Source organism: Eurosta solidaginis, chromosome 5 (assembly GCF_040869045.1).
Source record: "Eurosta solidaginis isolate ZX-2024a chromosome 5, ASM4086904v1, whole genome shotgun sequence".
In the NCBI taxonomy this organism is placed as follows: domain Eukaryota; kingdom Metazoa; phylum Arthropoda; class Insecta; order Diptera; family Tephritidae; genus Eurosta; species Eurosta solidaginis.
Genome location: NC_090323.1, coordinates 275,586,937 through 275,606,289, shown reverse-complemented (window position 1 = coordinate 275,606,289; position 19,353 = coordinate 275,586,937). Strand labels below are relative to the sequence as shown.

The 19,353-nt window shown below is 38.6% G+C and overlaps 1 protein-coding gene across 6 annotated transcripts in view; it reads left to right on the top strand.

The window, feature by feature from the left end:
• Ogdh (oxoglutarate dehydrogenase Nc73EF) overlaps nucleotides 1–18,704 on the top strand; it is a 57,078-nt gene extending 38,374 nt beyond the window's left edge. For 4 of the 6 annotated variants that reach the window (XM_067790952.1, XM_067790955.1, XM_067790953.1 and 1 more), the window contains exons 13-14: nucleotides 449–685; nucleotides 17,787–18,704. In XM_067790952.1, the coding sequence (XP_067647053.1) occupies nucleotides 449–685; nucleotides 17,787–17,886 (337 nt within the window). In that variant the 3' untranslated portion in view covers nucleotides 17,887–18,704. The remainder of the gene's footprint in view (nucleotides 1–448; nucleotides 686–17,786) is intronic. The other 2 variants (XM_067790956.1, XM_067790957.1) reach the window with 1 other exon arrangement.
• The last annotated feature ends 649 nt before the right edge of the window (nucleotides 18,705–19,353 follow it).

The window sequence follows — 19,353 nt, the reverse complement described above, 5'->3', positions numbered from 1 at the left end:
TGGAGTGACAATCGCTTTCGCCGTTCCATATAAAAACAGGAGATTTTTTGAGTGGTATGAAAATGGCGTTTTAATGCCTTTTGAAAGTCGGTAATTTCGATAAATCTCAGACCCAATACAATTTTACTCATTCTTAACGTCATAATCTAATTTTGTGAGTTTTTTCACGTGATAAATGATAACAAATTAAGGTTTATCAATTATTTCATATAAACTGTTTAACCCTGAATGCATAGGGATTATTTTTATACCATTATTTATTATATTCCGCCCGGCCAACTTAATATTTGTAAAAAAAATTATTTATAACGACCGGCTTAATGTAAATACTGTATTTAAGCATAAAAAATTTCTGTAATCTACACTCAACGAAATTCATTTAAAATATCTAAAATTGGTATGCAACAAAAAGACGAATCCATCCTCTGTGTGTGTGTTATTGTTACAGCTCCCATGTCCAGACCACATCGCAGAACAGTGCTGACACTGGTTCCGATTCTGATTCGAAATCGAAACCATGGTTGAGCCGAGTGTTTACGAACGAAAAACCTGCCGCCCCTGAAGGCGATCAAAAACCAGTCGACTATTTTGATATGCGCGAAGTACGTGATACACATGGTAATTTCAATAAACCCGCTGGAAGTCGAGACATTTCACCAAAATACAACTTTGGACGTAAAATTAGGTGAGAAAATATGGCAGTCAACAGACGCAGTAAAAAGGGATATTTCTACATAAATACATGGGCAAATTCGCTAAACCGTTGACAATTTAGAAAAAAAAAATTCGAACATTTTTAGGCACATTTAAATTGTTGTTAGTTGTGGATTTTATGAAACTTGTTAGAAATTTTATACAATTCACATCTCCTTACATGAGTCTAGTAATGAATCAATATAAGGATCAGATACGGTTCTTCTCTATTTCTGATTGTAGCGATCCACTCCCCAAGCATGGCTGCCAAACATAAGTAGCCTTGTATTATTTTGTAAAACGATTACCAAATTGGAGACTAATGCGTCACAAAAGGTTTCGACATTCGACAAAAAAACGTCTAATCGAGTAAAAGTTTCGATGATATTTGCTGTGCACAGAAACTTGGGAAACTTAAACTGGTAAATTTGTTGGTGTCTTTGTTGTATTGTATTATTATTATCAACCCAAAACGAGCGCTTAAAAGTACTATTCTGACATATCTGGAACGATCCAGCATTCTAGGTCATTCTGCCTTTCGTAAGGAAGTTGTGGTCGCTGAAGCCTCGCTGATAAATATGTATAAATATATTTTCATATCTGTAACAGGATCCACATGCTGTAGTTGAGATTAACAAAAAGGGTTAGGAAAGCTGCTCCTGCTTTCAGTTTTATTAATAGATATAGAGGTACATCAACAGAACTTTTGATCTGTAAATCTATACCCTGTTTAAATTTCATAACGATTTATCTATGCTTCAAATAAAAAACAGCGACTTTGGAAATTTTCCACCTTTTGAAGTATTCCTATATTTTTCTATCAACTATTTTCCTTATGCAGATCATAGGATTTGGCTATCGCATAAGGCCTGCATTTTACGTGCATGATTTTTTTCTCTTTATTGATGAGTGAACGACCGAGTAATCAAACGGTTTTGTTGGATTTGCCCATCTATTAAACTGGACGATTCGTTACGGTATCGAATCTTACAAAAATTTAACAATTAACGTTTATACCTTTGATTATATAAAATATATGTAGCTGTGGTTTCGGATGAGTATTTAGAAAAATTCATTTAAACAACATTTCCAAATACTGTTGCAGAATGTATGTGTTTATTTATTTGGATTTTAAGTGTATGTTTGTTATATTTCATTCAATCATCTTTGGTCGTACAAACTAGCGTGTTCAAAAGTTTTTTTGTTTTTGGTGTAGATGTCAAAATACACCTCTAAAAATATGAGCCCTTATTATAATTATTAGGGTGATCCGCATTGCTCTTTTCAATTTTGTTTTCACCTCTGCTGACTTGTATATCAAGTATACGGAAATAATAATTTTACATATTTTTTAGCTAATTGAACAAGAGTTATTTAAATAGTTAGTTGCAAAAGTTGATCAAGGGCAGAGTTCACTTTATCAAAAACCATAGCGAAAAAAATCAAAAAATTTAACTAGGAATGTTCCGAAAAGAGGGAGGGTGGGGCCGTGTGTAGAAGTCCACGAAAGTGGGGAAAGCTTCTGACCGCCATTCACCTGGGAATGGCCAGAGCGATTCTTTTGCATGTGGTTCAAGCAGCTCACTACTGCCGGTCGCTTGCGGCCAAGTATCCTCTGGGTAGCCGCTAAACACCCGTTTAGCGGTGAGCTAATGTGAGAAGGCGACAACCTGGCTAGGCCACTCTGACATAATCGGTTTAAGGGCTAGCCGGGGGAGATTTCATCGGCAGCGTCTGTACACCTCTAGGTGCGGCTGCAAGCGGGCGTCTGTCTTGGAGCAAGCGGCTCGCTATATAAACGTGCCAAGTAATATTTTCACCCCCGCTGAGCGGGTTGTGCGCTGGGCTTGGGACCCGCCACGTAAAACCATACTCCAATGAAATATAACAACAAGCCTCGGATAAATACACTCTCTATTGATGACGACCATGGCAAACGTTTGAAGGACAATGAATTGAGGGCATGCACCTGGAACGTCCGCTCCCTGAATGGGATTGGTGCCGATGCCCGGCTGGTTGATGTCCTCGTCAAAGCAAAATCTGACATCACCGCCATCCAAGAAATGCGTTGGACGAAGCAAGGAAGAAAGAAGATCAAAAATTGTGACATATATTGGAGTGGCCATGCGAATAAGCGCAGTTTCGGCGTCGGATTCGTGGTGGGAGAGAGACTTTGTCGCCAAGTGCTGGCGTTCACGCCTGTGGACGAGCGTCTCGCCGCTATTCGAATAAAAGCAAAATTTTTTAATATATCATTCATCTGCGCCCATGCGCCGACAGAGGAGAAAGACGATGAGGTGAAAGACACTTTTTATGAACAATTAGAACGCACATACGAGCGCTGCCCCCGTCATGATATAAAAGTCGTGCTTGGCGACTTTAACGCCAGGGTGGGCAAAGAAGGTGTTTTTGGCCCTACAGTCGGAAAGTTCAGCCTACACAATGAAACTTCTCCTAACGGACTGAGGCTGATTGACTTTGCCGGTGCTCGAAACATGGTCATATCAAGCACGAGGTTCATGCATAAAAAGATACATCAAGCTACATGGCTGTCTCCTGATCGAAATACTCGCAATCAGATCGATCACGTTGTGATAGACGGACGGCATGCCTCCAGTGTTTTAGATGTGCGAACGATCCGAGGACCTAACATCGATTCGGACCATTATCTCGTTGCAGCCAAAATACGCACCCGCCTCAACGCGGCTAAAAACAAGGAACAAAAAACACAAGGAAAGCTAGACGTCGAAAAGCTTCAATCACAACAGACTGCCAATGATTTCGCAACTCGACTCTCACACCTGCTCTCTGAAGGCACAACTCATCCTGAAGGAATACAGGAGCAGTGGGAGCATATCTCCAAAGCACTTCATACTGCCGCCGAGGAAAAAATTGGTTAGCGGCGGCCACGAAAAAACAACTGGTATGATGAAGAATGCCGCGTTGCAACCGAAAGAAAAGACGCTGCCTACAGGGCTACGTTAAAAGCGAGCGCGACAAGAGGAGTGTGTGAACGCTATCGTGAGTTGAAAAGGGAAGCGAGACGCCTTTTCAGGAAGAAAAAAGCAGAAGCAGAAAGGCGTGAGTGCGAGGAGCTTGAGCTGCTAGCCACCAGGAATAACGCCCGAAAATTCTACCAAAAAATACGGCGACAGACGGAAGGTTTTAAGACCGGGGCAAACTCCTGTAGGAATGAAAACGGCGACCTTGTAACTGATGTCCAGAGAGTGCTTAGATTATGGAGGGAACACTTCTCTGCTCTCCTAAATGGAGGCATCAGTTCACCGCGCAGAGATGAAGAACCCGATCCCGCAATCGATGATGATGGAATATATGTCCCCCCGCCCGATTATGACGAAGTTAGAATAGCAATAACTAGATTGAAAAACAACAAGGCCGTGGGCGCTGATGGATTGCCTGCGGAGCTATTCAAGTTCGGCGGCGAGGAGTTGGTAAGGCGCATGCAGCAGCTTCTTAGCAAAATATGGGCGGACGAAAGCATGCCCGACGGTTGGAATCTAAGTGTTCTTTGCCCAGTCCACAAGAAGGGGGATACTGCAAAATGCACCAACTATCGTGGAATCAGCCTTCTTAATATCGCATATAAGGTCCTTTCAAGTGTATTGTGCGAAAGATTGAAGCCCACCGTGAACCGGCTGATTGGACCTTATCAGTGCGGCTTCAGACCTGGTAAATCTACCATCGACCAGATTTTCACAATGCGCCAAATCTTGGAAAAAACCCGTGAAAAGAGAATCGACACACATCACCTCTTCGTCGACTTTAAAGCCGCCTTCGACAGCACGAAAAGGAGCTGCCTATATGCCGCTATGTCTGAATTTGGTTTCCCCGCAAAACTTATACGGCTGTGCAAAATGACGTTGAGCAACACCATCAGCTCAGTCAGAATTGGGAAGGACCTCTCCGAGCCGTTCGAAACTAAATGAGGTTTCAGACAGGGTGACCCCCTATCGTGCGATTTCTTTAATTTGATGCTGGAGAAAATTATACTAACTGCAGAACTTAACCGCACTGGAACAATATACTATAAAAGCGTGCAATTACTGGCATATGCTGATGACATTGATATCATCGGCCTAAACACCCGCGCTGTTAGTTCTGCTTACTCCAAGCTGGAAAAAGAAGCGGTAAAGATGGGTTTGATGGTGAATGAGGACAAAACGAAGTACCTGCTGTCATCGAGCAAAGAGTCAGCGCATATGCGCCTTGGCAACCACGCTACTGTTGGCAGCCATAATTTCGAAATAGTAAAAGACTTCGTTTATTTGGGAACCAGCATCAACATTAGCAACAACATCAGCACTGAAATCCAGCGAAGAATCAATCTTGCCAATAAATGCTACTTTGGACTAGGTAGGCAATTGAAAAGTAAAGTCCTCTATCGGCGAACGAAAATCATAATCTACAAGTCACTTATCGTACCCGTCCTGCTATATGGGGCAGAAGCATGGACCATGACAACAGCAGATGAAGCGGCTTTGGGAGTGTTCGAGAGAAAAGTTCTTCGAAAGATTTATGGACCTCTACGCGTTGGCGATGGCGAGTACCGAAGAAGATTTAATGATGAGCTGTACGAGCTATACGCAGACATCAACATAGTCCAGCGAATTAAAACGCAGCGGCTGCGCTGGCTAGGCCATGTTATGCGAATGAAAGATGATGCTCCGGCCAAGAAAGTGTTTCTATCGGAACCCGCCTATGGAAGGAGAGGTAGAGGGCGGCCCCCACTCCGTTGGAAGGACCAGGTGGAAAACGATTTAAACTCCCTTGGTGTGACCAATTGGCGCCGGTTGGCGGAGCGAAGGAGCGACTGGCGCGCCTTGTTGGACGGCCATAACCGTTTAGACGGTTAAGCGCCAATTAAGTAAGTAAGTAAGTTCCGAAAAGAAAGTACACACTTTTAATTAATTATTTCTCCAAGTGTATGTGTCGGATCATTATGGGTAAAACACCGTTGAAGAGTGTGGTCAATTCTGGTTTTTTTTATTAGCTTCTTCACCAATAGAGCTTTCATGGTTTTTGCTGTATCGGGAAGTGGAGAACAGGATCATGAAAACAAAGTGTAAAATAACCTTAGTAAAAATAAATATTTGTATTAAAACGCCCCTCAAATCGCACAAGATGATTATAGATGTGTTAAAAAATAATGTATTATTACAGTCCAGAAACACTTGATAACCTTCCGTTTTTCCAAAAAAAAGAAAAAAAGCGTGTTTTAAGGATAAAGGACGTGAATGAATGCATAGAAAAATATCCATGATAGTATGAAATTTTGCGTAAAAGTCGAGAGACAGTGGCACCATCATATAATTGGGTAATCAGTAACATCGTTTGACATCCTTAAAATGGAGAAATTATCAAATCAAAGAAAAAATCAGTTGATATTAAGAAAATAGGTATCACCAAAAATCTGCGAACGTTTGATAGTACAAAATGTTTAATAAATTAGAATGAATTATTAAAGCTTCAATAAAATAGATAAGCAAATGTTATCTTGTTCCAGTTTTGCATTAAACCGATTGATGTGAATGTATACCTTCTAGTATCAGCAATTTTAATAACAAAGTTTGGAAAAAAGCTATAGTTATCGTAAACTATTTGTGCTAGAGACTTAAGGACAATCTGTTACTGTCCTATAAGGGCACTATATCCAAGGAATAAAAAACGAGCAAGGCTGTATAGCAGTGAGCCCCTTAAGCTGTTAAACCAAACTTCCCAGAATTGCGTCCAATGGAGAGTTAATGACATGAACAACATGTCCAGGTAAGCTTGAGTTTTTCATACAGATAAAAAAAAAATTAAAAAAAAAAATACGCGAAAAGCAAAGGCTACTCTTCTCGAAAAAGGTGTACAAAAGTAAATCAAAGGTGATAAAAATAAAGCTCTGTGAAAGCTTAGGGATTCGTTTTTTTGCTTCCCTCCTTTAATCTTCAACTACTTCCAATATGCGTGCTTTCGTTAAAAGAAAATTTAAGGAATAAAAGTGCGAGCTCGTCAAATTAGAAGCAAAATATAGTGTGCATTTTTTTTCGGAACATTACTTGTAAGTAAATCATAATATCTTGTGAGATAGAAGATGTGAAACCCGGCTTCCGCAAACAATTTGTATAGGAAATTAAAAAGGACAATGCGGCTCCCCTGAATAAACGTGTCATAAGTTGAAAAATTTAATAAGATTATATTTTATCAAGTCTCCAAATTTTGTGATATAAATCATCAACTTCATTAGGTAATGTGAATTGTTATTTACCTAGTTTGTATGATTTGTAGTTGTAAAGTATGTAACGTCTTAGTCGTTTTTATATATTCCATTTTTGCGATCCCTTTTTGTACCTTAACCTTAACCATTAACGTTTTTATTCTACTAAAAACCCATATAAAATCTTTAACTAAAGGAAGATGTGTTTTACATTTTTACGAAGAGAGAACCATTCCATACATCTTCTATGAATGGACCTCGCGGTCATATGTCCAAAGTATTATGTTTATACATTATCAAGTATATTAAAAGCTAAAAGAGAAAGCAATTTTTAAAGCTCGTTTGGCTATGACCGAGTAAGAACGAAAAATTACACTGAGGATGGCACAAAGCCGAATCGTGTTTGTCCCCAAACCAAATTTGACAAGGGATGACGAAAAATAGTTCCAATATACATACATGTTAAAAGTTCTGAGACAAAAAATAGCCGAGAATATTAAGAAAACAGCTTTCGGTTTTAATGGCAAGAAAACATCCCGTAGCTTGAAATTAATTAAAATTTGTATGTTTAATGGTATGTTCAATTTTTACTTAAAATTTTTAAGAATAACTAGCTTAATGCCATTTTCAGATAGAGGCTTAATGAAAGAATTAGTCAGTTTTCCAACATTAACGCCCTTATTGAACTCAATCTTCCATACAATATTCAAACTCTTAATTATTGCTTTATTGAATGCCTAATAGGGTGAACAATCTAATGTAACAAATGATGAATCAAAAATTACATTATTATTAATAATTAACGACAGTTATAAAAGTATCAGAAAAATGCAACTTCTAATTTTTGCAGCATTTGCAACCAAAGATAATATGGCTCTTTTCAAAATAGGCACACATTGGGTTCGGTGCAACATCTGTGCGTAGTTGCCCATACATTTTATTTTGATTGTCTTCAAAATTAAAGAGTAAGCGGCTGCTATACTTTGTAACTATTTTTTTTTTTTTTTAAGCATAACATTTGGGGCTGCTTAATGAAGCAAAAGTCCCTGTGTGAAAAGGAAACTTAATTATTTCATTCAACGAAATTGTGGTCCCATCAAGTTTCTCTGTGAAATTGGTATAACACCGGTAAACAATAATTGTTATTCAATTGTTATTTTTGTTTGTTGGGGAAAACAAAAATTTACATTAATTTGTACAAGGTGCGCTTCTTCGCGATATGCCAGTAAATGTTTCCTTCTTTTCAGTTTTCCCCAATAAACAAAAACAATATTGAATATTAAACATTAATTCTTAAACATTTTAAGTACAAATGAATAAAAAAGCCCACTGTATCAGATTTCACTATTACATAAAGAAATGACGAAATTGATTTTTCGAAATAATATATTTCAAGAAAGCGGAAAATTGAAGCGCGTCAGATTAGTGACACTGTAACCTTAACTCTTAAAAGCTTACGTTCGACAAATAGAAAAACGGATTATTGAAGAATTTACATTTGGTGGCTTCAATTATGGGTGTCCAGGCTAAAGCGAACTCACTGCCACTTATAACAAACAGGACCCATTATTTTTATCATTTAAAAATAATTAGTGGGTCTTATTCTGTATATCGATTCGAAAGGAAATGCAATTCTTGACAGCTTTCGTTGCTTACATTTTTTAAAATTTATTTTTTTCAAATCCGAAAGAATTTTCTTTCCAATCTAGTTACATAACAAGGCCCAGTATTGCATGTTTAGAAAGTTATGTTATCTTAATGCACAAAGGCCCTAAAGAACTGCAAAACAAAAAATGTGATCCGTCACGGGACATCGACATTATTTTCTTAAATTATTGTGCAGAAAATAACAGATTGTGATTGCGACTAAATATGGCATAATGATAAAATACATTATGATGACTTTTTGTCGAGGAGTCATTATTTATGATTTTTATTTCAATATTTTTTCTAACAATTTTGAAACTTTTTCGAAAAATTTCAGTTTAATCTATCCCTAAAGCTAAAGCTAAAGAAATGGTTCTGACCTACCATTAAATAATAACGAAAATAGGCACTTCAGAAACACAAAGAAGCCTTAGATGCTGAAAGTTGGAAGAAATAAGTTAGGTTAGGTTGAACTACCGGTCCATGAGGATCTAACATAGACTGAATGAGTTCGTAGCGTTACCAGAAGTTTGTTTAACGACCCAAGTGAAAACCCTATCAAAAACCAGGACCTTTGTTATAAAATAACTCCGTCCCCCTGGCAAATACTGGAAGCTTTCTAGGACCTATACCACTTGCTGCTTATAGATTTGGCAGCTGTATCATTCCTAATAGCTGGGGTCATAGCCTGGCAAGCGCAGGGCACGAGCACAAAACGTGTTGTATCGTTTCCTCCTCCTACCCGCACTTCCTACTTCTGCTATCACTGACCAAGCCTAATATTAAGGCATGTGACGCCAGAAGGTAGTGTCTAGCCAAAATACCCATCATGAGTCTACAGTCCTCTATTTTTAATGATAGAAGCAGCTTTGTTAGTCTAAGGTAGTAAGACCTAAACATAATCTTCCGACAGCCCCGCGCTAGGACCCACGCCTTTCCCGCTTGGTCGATTATGTGCAGCTCTCGCCCTTTCTTAATCTCGCCCCATCTAATTGGGACATCTACGGAGCAAGCTTCAAAGGATGTACCCTTTTTAGCTAGTTCATCCGCTTTTTTATTCCCATCTATTCCCATATGGCCTAGGACCCAATATAGATGTATGCTTTCCCCCCTCCCGATTCTTTCCAGGGATTGCTTACACTCTAACACACTTTTAGATGCTGTGCTTTGCGAGATTATTGCCTTAATTGCTGCTTGACTGCCAATATAAAAGTTAACACGGTTGCAGCTTAAGCTATTCTCTTCCAGTGTTTCTACTGCTTTGGTTACGCCTAATAATTGCGCTGGAAAAACGATACAGTGATCTGGCAGCTTGTACGATCTGTTAATTTTTGGATCAGCACAGTATACCGCAGACCCTTCTCTTTCCACTAGTTTTGAACCATCTGTGTACGCATTTATCGCCTCGTCCGACATTTTAGCACCCTTGCGCCAACCACCCACTTCTATTGTGTCTTTAAGAGCCCCTCGAAGCGCAGACAAGGAATCAGGTAGCCTGTTCGTCCTGTAATTGCTGACACTATACTTCTATGGCCGTGTGGTCTGGGCTCAAGCTGTCACAAAGCACTGAGCCTGTTGTTGTAGTTGTAGCAGTGCTTCGCCGCACGTAATAGCTGCGACCGATCACAAATTGTCATCAATATCCTCTATCGGGGGTCCTCGTTGCCGTTGTTAACGGCATGTTCTTTGCTACCAGGTCTACAGGTGGAATGTGCTGAATGGCATACAGAGCAGCCATCGGGGTTGTTTTCAGGGCTCCCTTAGTGCTAAGCATTGATAGCCTGCATACCCTTCTAATTTTTTGAGTTAGGCTATTTTTGTGTGGCTGTCCACGAAACAAGGACTCCATAGTGTACAATAGGGTTTACAATCGCTGTAAATACCCAAATGACAGAAAGAGGGCGATAAACCCCACGTACACTCCAGCATTCTTTCTATTCAGTGCAGTGGCTACCGACTTGCCTTTGGTGTACGTATTTTGTGTTGTAGCGAGCAGCTTTTCATCCACGTTGAACTTTATGTCACATCTATTAGCCTCTCAAAGGTTTTGAGCAGAAATGATTATAAGCTAATGGGCCTGTAGTCTTTGGATACATGTGACCGATCCCACCCGGCCTTTGGTAGGAAAGCTACACCAGCAGTTCTCCAAGAGTGCGGTATATGATTCAGTCTTATGCATTCCTCGAATATTATTTTAAGCCATTCCACGACCGCGGCGTGGCGGCCACCGTGGTGTGATGGTAGCGTGCTCCGCCTATCACACCGTATGCCCTGGGTTCAACTCCCGGGCAAAGCAACATCAAAATTTTAGAAATAAGATTTTTCAATTAGAAGAAAATTTTTCTAAGCGGGGTCGCCCCTCGGCAGTGTTTGGCAAGCACTCCGGGTGTATTTCTGCCATGAAAAGCTTTCAGTGAAAACTCATCTGCTTTGCAGATGCCGTTCGGAGTCGGCATAAAACATGTAGGTCCCGTCCGGCCAATTTGTAGGGAAAATCAAGAGGAGCACGACGCAAATTGGAAGAGAAGCTCGGCCTTAGATCTCTTCGGAGGTTATCGCGCCTTACATTTATTTTTTTTTTTATTCCACGACCGCTCTACTTGAAATTTGAAGCATGGCCAGGAATATAACATCTGGGCCCGGCGATTTTAACTTAGAGAACGTCTTCACCGCCCATTCGATCTTGGTATCAGTCATCAAGCCCGATACTACCCGCTCCGTGATCGAAGTGTGAGTGCTGTCTGCTGGCTCTTCTGTACTAGAGGTTTACGCCGATTACTTTATCTAGGGACATTATTTGGACATTTTTAAAAGAAGGTAATTTAAAACTTTTGCAAGCTGTAATTTGGCAGTCGTTGAGTGATGAAATTTGGCCGGAACGTTACTCCTATTACTATATGTACGCTTAATAAAAATTAGCAAAATCGGAGAAGGACCACGCCCACTTTTAAAAAAAAAATTTTTTTTAAGTAAAATTTTAACAAAAAATTTAATATCTTTACAGTATATAAGTAAATTATGTCAGCATTCAACTCTAGTAATGATATGGTGCAACAAAATACAAAAAATAAAGAAAATTTCAAAGTGGGCGTGGCTGCGCCCTTTTTCATTTAGTTTGTCTAGGATACTTTTAATGCCATAAGTCGAACAAAAATTTCCCAATCCTTTTGAAATTTGGTAGGGGCATAGACGCTAACTGTTTTCTGTAAAAATGGGCGAAATCGGTTGAAGCCACGCCCAGTTTTTATACACAGTCGTCCGTCTGTCCTTCTGTCATGGCCGTTAACACGATAACTTGAGCAAAAATCGACATATCATTACTGAACTTAGTTCACGTACTTATCTGAACTCACTTTATCTTGGTATAAAAAATGAACGAAATCCTACCATGACCACGCCCACTTTTTCGATATCGAAAATTACGAAAAATGAAAAAAATGCCATAATTCTATACCAGATACGAAAAAAGGGATGAAACATGGTAATTGGATTCGTTTATTGACGCGAAATATAACTTTAGAAAAAACTTTGTAAAATGGTTGTGACACCTACCATATTAAGTAGAAGAAAATGAAAAAGTTCTGCAGGGCGAAATAAAACACCCTTGAAATCTTGGCAGGTATTACATATATAAATAAATTAGCGGTATCCAACAGATGATGTTCTGGGTCACCCTGGTCCACATTTTGGTCGATATCTGGAAAACGACACATATACAACTACCACCACTCCCATTTAAAACTCTCATTAATACCTTTAATTTGATACCAATATCGTACAAACACATTCTATAGTCACCCCTGGTCCACCTTTATGGCGATATCTCGAAAAGGCGTCTACCTATAGAATTAACCCCACGCCCTTTTAAAATACTCATTAACACCTTTCATTTGATACCCATATCGTACAAACATATTCTAGAGTCACCCCTGGTCCACCTTTATGGCGATATAACGAAAAGGCGACCACCTATAGAACGAAGGCCCACTCCCTTTTAAAAATACTCATTAACACCTTTCATTTGATACCCATATCGTACAAAGTCTAGAGTCAGCCCTGGTCCACCTTTACGGCGATATCTCGAAAAGGCGACCACCTATACAACTACCACCACTCCCTTTTAAAACCCTCATTAATACCTTTAATTTGATACCCATATCGTACAAACACATTCTAGAGTCACCCCTGGTCCACCTTTATGGCGATATTTCGAAACGGCGTCCACCTATAGAACTAAGGCACACTCCCTTTTAAAATACTCATTAACACCTTTCGTTTGATACCCATATTGTACAAACGTATTCTAGAGTCACCCCTGGTCCACCTTTATGGAGATATTTCGAAACGGCGTCCACCAATAGAACTAAGACCCACTCCCTTTTAAAATACTCATTAACACCTTTTATTTGATACCCATATTGTTCAAACGCATTCTAGAGTCAACCCTGGTCCACCTTTAAGGCGATATCTCGAAAAGGCGACCACCTATACAACTACCACCACTCCCTTTTAAAACCCTCATTAATACCTTTAATTTGATACCCATATCGTACAAACAAATTCTAGGGTCACCCCTGGTCCACCTTTATTGCGATATTTCGAAACGGCGTCCACCAATAGAACTAAGGCCCACTCCCTTTTAAAATACTCATTAACACCTTTCATTTGATACCCATTTTGTACAAACGCATTCTAGAGTCACCCCTGGTCCACCTTTATGGCGATATCTCGAAAAGGCGACCACCTATACAACTACCACCACTCCCTTTTAAAACCCTCATTAATACCTTTAATTTGATACCCATATCGTACAAACAAATTCTAGGGTCACCCCTGGTCCACCTTTATGGCGATATCTCGAAACGGCGTCCACTTATGGAACTAAGGATCACTCCCTTTTAAAATACTCATTAACACCTTTCTTTTGATACGCATATTGTACAAACAAATTCTGGGGTCACCCCTGGTCCACCTTTATGGAGATATCTCGAAACGGCGTCCACCTATGGAACTAAGGATTACTCCCTTTTAAAATACTCATTAACACCTTTCATTTGATACCCATATCGTACAAACAAATTCTAGAGTCAACCCTGATCCACCTTTATGGCGATATCCCTAAATGGCGTCCACCTATAGAATTATGGCCCACTCCCTCATAAAATACTCTTTAATGCCTTTCATTTGATACACATGTCATACAAACACATTCCAGGGTTTCCCTCGGTTCATTTTCCTGCATGGTTATTTTCCCTTATGTTGTCACCATAGCTCTCAACTGAGTATGTAATGTTCGGTTACACCCGAACTTAACCTTCCTTACTTGTTTTTAAATCGGCACCTTTTTTGGACATTTTGCTTTTTTTAACAACTTGAGGACAATTTGAAAACATGTTCGCCTTGGGTCGTTTTATTTGAATCCATTGTTCATTATTAATTTTTTGAAGAAAATATGCAAAGTGAGCATATAACTTTATTATACAACGTTTCTTTTAGTGTTTTGCTTTATAACTTGGTGATTTGAGTGATGTAAAGTCCATGTTAAGCTGACATTGAAAACGCCTGTTTTTTTAAATAACTTTTGAACAGTTAGAAAGAGTTAAATTTCGCAATTACTTTCTTATAACTGTGCATCCGTTGATACCACTTTCGACCATATCGGGACATTTCACGCTTATAGATCCTCAATAGATCCCTATACTCATCCTGGCACGCTTCGCTTTCGGCGGTCTTTGCCAGCTTCAACTTTTTTTTAGCTGTCTTCTAAGAAGGCTCTACTCATTGCTCCACCATGGCGGCTTTGCTTTTCCTCTGAATCTTCTTTGAGTGCAAGCTACATATGTTATACGCAGTCATAAGAGGCTTTGTTAGGAAATCATTGAACTCCTCCAGTTTCTCTACATTGCCAACCTCTTTGGGTTGCCCCAGTTTTGCTTCTACATGTTTCTGGAATTTCGTCCAGTTCGTTGACCGAGGGTTTCTAAAGGTTCCTCTCTGCTGTACCCCATTTACGCATGGTCGGAGAAGTATGGTCCAAGAACTATCCAATCATACCTTGATATGTATATCATGTTCAGAGCTCAATGTAATATAAAGAACATTGCTGGATGTTGGACCAACATATGTATCTAGGGACACTTCCCCTATTGGCTATATGCAAATTGGTTTGCAAGATGTAACAAAATAGAGATTCGCCTGTCTCATATGTATCCTGCTCCCCAGGCATTGTGGTGCGAGTTTGCATCCGCGCCTATGACCAACCGCCCTTCGTCCTCCACAAGCCTCTTGCACTCCACCGGTGGAACCTCAGCAGTATGGGCCATGTTGCAGGATGACAAGATAAATGCCTGCTTATTCTTCTGCTTGGCGGTCACCACTACGAGGTCCTCAGTAGTGTAATTAGGCAGCAAATATGAATGCAGCTGTTTCCTTACCATGACTGCAGCTCGCACCCTTCCTTCCCTTTGCGCGTAGTTAACGCCAAATCCGTGCACGTTGAGCGCAGAAACCTTTCCTCTCGATGAAAGCCACGGCTCTTGGATCAGCGCCACGTCAAACGAACCCTCCTCAAGACTGTAAGACTCGAATCACCATGGGGCTGTTTGTCCCCCTCCAACACCGTCGTGACGTCCTCTTGCCTTTTTGATTTAACGCTTTCGAGGCCCTTTTCAGCCTCTCCCACTTCTTGCAAATTACGATTGTTATCCTAGGGACTTCTTTTCCCGAGGCGTCAGTGCTGTGCTGGGTGTTCCTCTCTGGGTATTGTGGGACATAAATGGCCCAAATTGATCTCGAAGTAACCTCGGAAGAGCCCCGAAATAGTCTTCAAAACCACCCCGAAAATACTCCGAAGCGAAATAGTCCCCAAATGATCCAGAAATAGCCCCAAAATTATCCCGAAATGACTGCGAAATAGTATACAAAACCACCCCAAAGTGATCCCTAAATGACACCGCGAGAGCCTCGAAATAGTCCCAAATATTATCAGAAAAAGACTACAAATTGACCTCGAAATGGCCCCGAAAGAACCATGAAATAGTCCACAAAACTATCCCTAAAACCTTCTGAGAGTGACCGCAATGATCCAGAAATAGCTACGAAAAACAATACTTCATCTATCATACTGCTCTGTTACAAAAAGCTTATTCGTTCGTAGTTATTATTTTGCTATTGTTTGCGCTCCAAAACATGACGTAGCTCATATATGACTCAGAGCACTACTATCACTTTTAAGTCTCAGCACATTTTTCATTGCCACTACTACTATTGAGTAGCAAATACACACATTGGTTTAAAATGAAAAATATTAAGTTTTTATGCTCAACATTCGTATAATCGTTCAGCAGCGATTACCCCGGGAGGACCCAGAGGAAGTCACGAAAATCATTCTAAAATGGCCCCCAAATGACCTTGGGAGGACCCTGGCTTAACGCAGGATCGAGTGGGCAGTGAATCGCTATACACAATGCTGCATATAAAATATAAATGTATACATATGTACATATGCTGTTTAATACTGCTGCAAGCAGTTTAATCTTCGCTGAGAAGATTTTCATGCAGAAATACACTTGGAATGTTTGTCAGACCACTGCCGAGTGGGGGTTCCCGCTTAGAAAAACTCCGATTGAAAGAAATTGCTTCTAAAGATTTTAATGTTGCTTTTGACGGTCGTTAAACTCAGGACCTTCGGTGTAGTAGGCGAGCGTGCTACCACCACACCACGGCGATCTACTATCTCTACTACTTACTATCAAATTTTTTCGAAACTGCGTTCCTCATACATTTTGCTATGGTTTGGCGGCTTAAAGTTAATCTGACATGAGGGATTAAAATCATACAATTATGACAAATTTTTAAAATTAACTCTAAGCTAAAAAAATATCTTGCCGTTCTGCAAGTTTGCCTTAAAGCAGGGATGGAAAATAATTATTATTTTTCTTTTCGGAGTCGAAAAAGTCCTGGTCAAAAAATTGTCCTAGGTGAAAATGTTTGAGTTCCCAGGTATCCCTATAGCAATATCATGTCGAATAATGCATCCTTTTTATTTTTCGAACTTTTTCCATAAAAGTCCACATATAAAAGTAAAATCTGTATTTTTATTTTTTTAGTCCATAGAATAGTTAAACTCGGACTTTAAAAATAAAAGGCCCGAAATAAAAGTTAAATCCGGACTTTTATTTTTTAAGGCCAAAATAAAAGTCCGGCTTCATAACAAAGAAACTCCTTATCCGAATTAACAAAGTTGTTTGTTTCGAATAAGCCGTTTCTTTGTTATCAAGCGGGACTTTTATTGTGGCCTTAAAAAATAAAAGTCCGAGTTTAACTAGTTCTATCAGACTAAAAAAATAAAAATCCGAAAATAATTTTTACCTCTATACAAATATATTACAAGTCCAAAATTAATAGTTTTGCAAGGAATTATATTATAAAAGGAATAATAGTTTCGGCCCCTGCCTTAAAGTGTTAGAACCAATTACAATCGAAATACCACATCTGCATGTAGTGAATGTGAAAAAATGTTTTTTTTGCCTCTCCTTTAAATTTTGCTGGTTAGGGCCTTTGTGAAGTATGTACATATGTATGTAGCTATGTGACCCGGCCTGTGAAAACGTGGCTTATGACTCAAAAAAAATTACTACTACTAAGAAACTGAAGAAATGCATTGTTTATCTTTAACAGCTGTTTCTCGCAATTTCATTATTGAGTCATAAGCCACCTTTTCATAGGCCGGGTCACATACATATATCGATATTCATATAACCGCCGAAAGAGCTTAAGCAACAAACAATTGAGTTTTCATTTGAAATAAACCGTTGGCCTGTCACCGCATTTATGAGCTACTAAAATGTCAAATCCCCATGGTGTACCCCAATGAATTAATATCAAGAATAATTCTTGAGTATGCGAAAAATGGTAATTTTGTGTAATTGTTCGTTTACTTGCTATTGCTTAGGTACTTCCGGCTGTTAGGTCTTAATATATGTATTTAAAATAAATATCATCTTGGCTAAAACCATACATGTGTATTTATATTAAAATATAAAAATTTTATGATTATTCGTTTTAACTAATATTTCTGCTTTCCATTTCCCGATCACCTTCCCTTATTCCAAAATTCATTCCTGTCCGCTCCTTCCAATTCATACCTCCTTCCTATCCCAATCATGCACAAACAATAAATGTGCTGTTCCCGTTTTCTCTCTTTTATTCTTTTTTCTTGTTATAGCTATGTTGGAAGGCCTTGCAGTGCATCGGCTGCTACCGGCTCCAAAGTGCAGCACACCCGTGAGTTGAACGCCTTATTAAAGGATGCTATATCGGTGTAAACAATTTCCAAAATATACACAGCTTTGAGTTATTGGAGTGGGTAAACTAATTAAAAAATCTTCAACAATGAATATTTTAGGTACTGTACAGTTATTTATGATTGATTTTGATTTAATTTTTACCAACGGAGTTCATTAAAGTTTCTGCTATCGTAATTTATATTTAGCAAACAAATTAATTATTATAATACTTAGGAAAACTGTTAAACGTTGCATTAATTAAGTTACATTAAAGGAGTGCGGCTATTTTCCTTGTAAAGCTTAGGCTCGAAATTATAAGAAAAACGAAATAATTGAAAAATATGAATGAACATGTTTAAAGCTGAGTAAAAAGCTATTCGAAATGATTTATTTTTGTATGTATATGCTTGTTTTTTTTTTTTTTTTTTTTTTTTTGATATGCTGCAAAGGAGAATTTGTATGACAGGCCTTTCATAAACTCACAATATGGTGTTTCCCTTTTCTGCTAAGATTAAATAAGGTATTTTATTTTATGAGAGTATTAGAGAAACACGATAATGAAATCGTCGACGAAATAAATAAATTGAAAGGCGTGAAAGATAGTTAAACCATCAGGGACTAATTAATTTGAGTTATTTATTTATAAAAAATGTGTTTTTCTATTTATGTTCATGTCAACACAAAGGAAAAGTCAGTAATTTTTTTTTTTTAATATATAAGGTGTATTATTAATCCGTTCTATGAATTTACATATATTATATCGCAACACAGCGTTGAGCTAAATACGTATGTATGTTATATGTACGACATTCTCAGCTAATTCGCATCATAATAAAAATATTTATTTTCCGCTGGTATACTTCTATTTTTACTTATTTACTCATGCGTAAATAGAACAAATTATTTTTAGATGTTTATAAATAGAAAAACGTTTGTTTATTATTTAATTCATAAAATTTTATTTAGAAAATATATATATATATATCCGCTACATTTACCTCCAATCACGATCTTTATAGTATATATCTAAATTGATGACGTGAATCGAGACGGTGGAGTCGCACTCTTTAATTTTCGACGTTGTAAAGAAAAAAGAGAATACATTTGCGACTAGTTATATGAATTTTAAATAGGTTTTAAAACTATTTACATCTTTTTGACATAATTTTCTATGAGCTATCTGTCAAAGAAGCAGCATTTAACTTAAGAACCGATTTTAAGTTGACTATGCGCCCTTTTTATTTTCAAGAGTTTTATACAACCTCTTTGATGGCATGACCTATAAACTTTAACTGTTATGTCTTCTGACCACGAATATATCTGATTTCAAATGACGGCCAACTGTGACCAACAAGTCAAACTGATAAATAAAACCTTCCTGCCACATTGACCAGCAGAATCCAAGTAATTCAATTTGTTCAGCACGTAGCCATCCAGTCTAAAGGATCGCTCGCTCTCAATCAGTACGCACATTTAAGGTAATATATATATCCTGGAAAATTACCC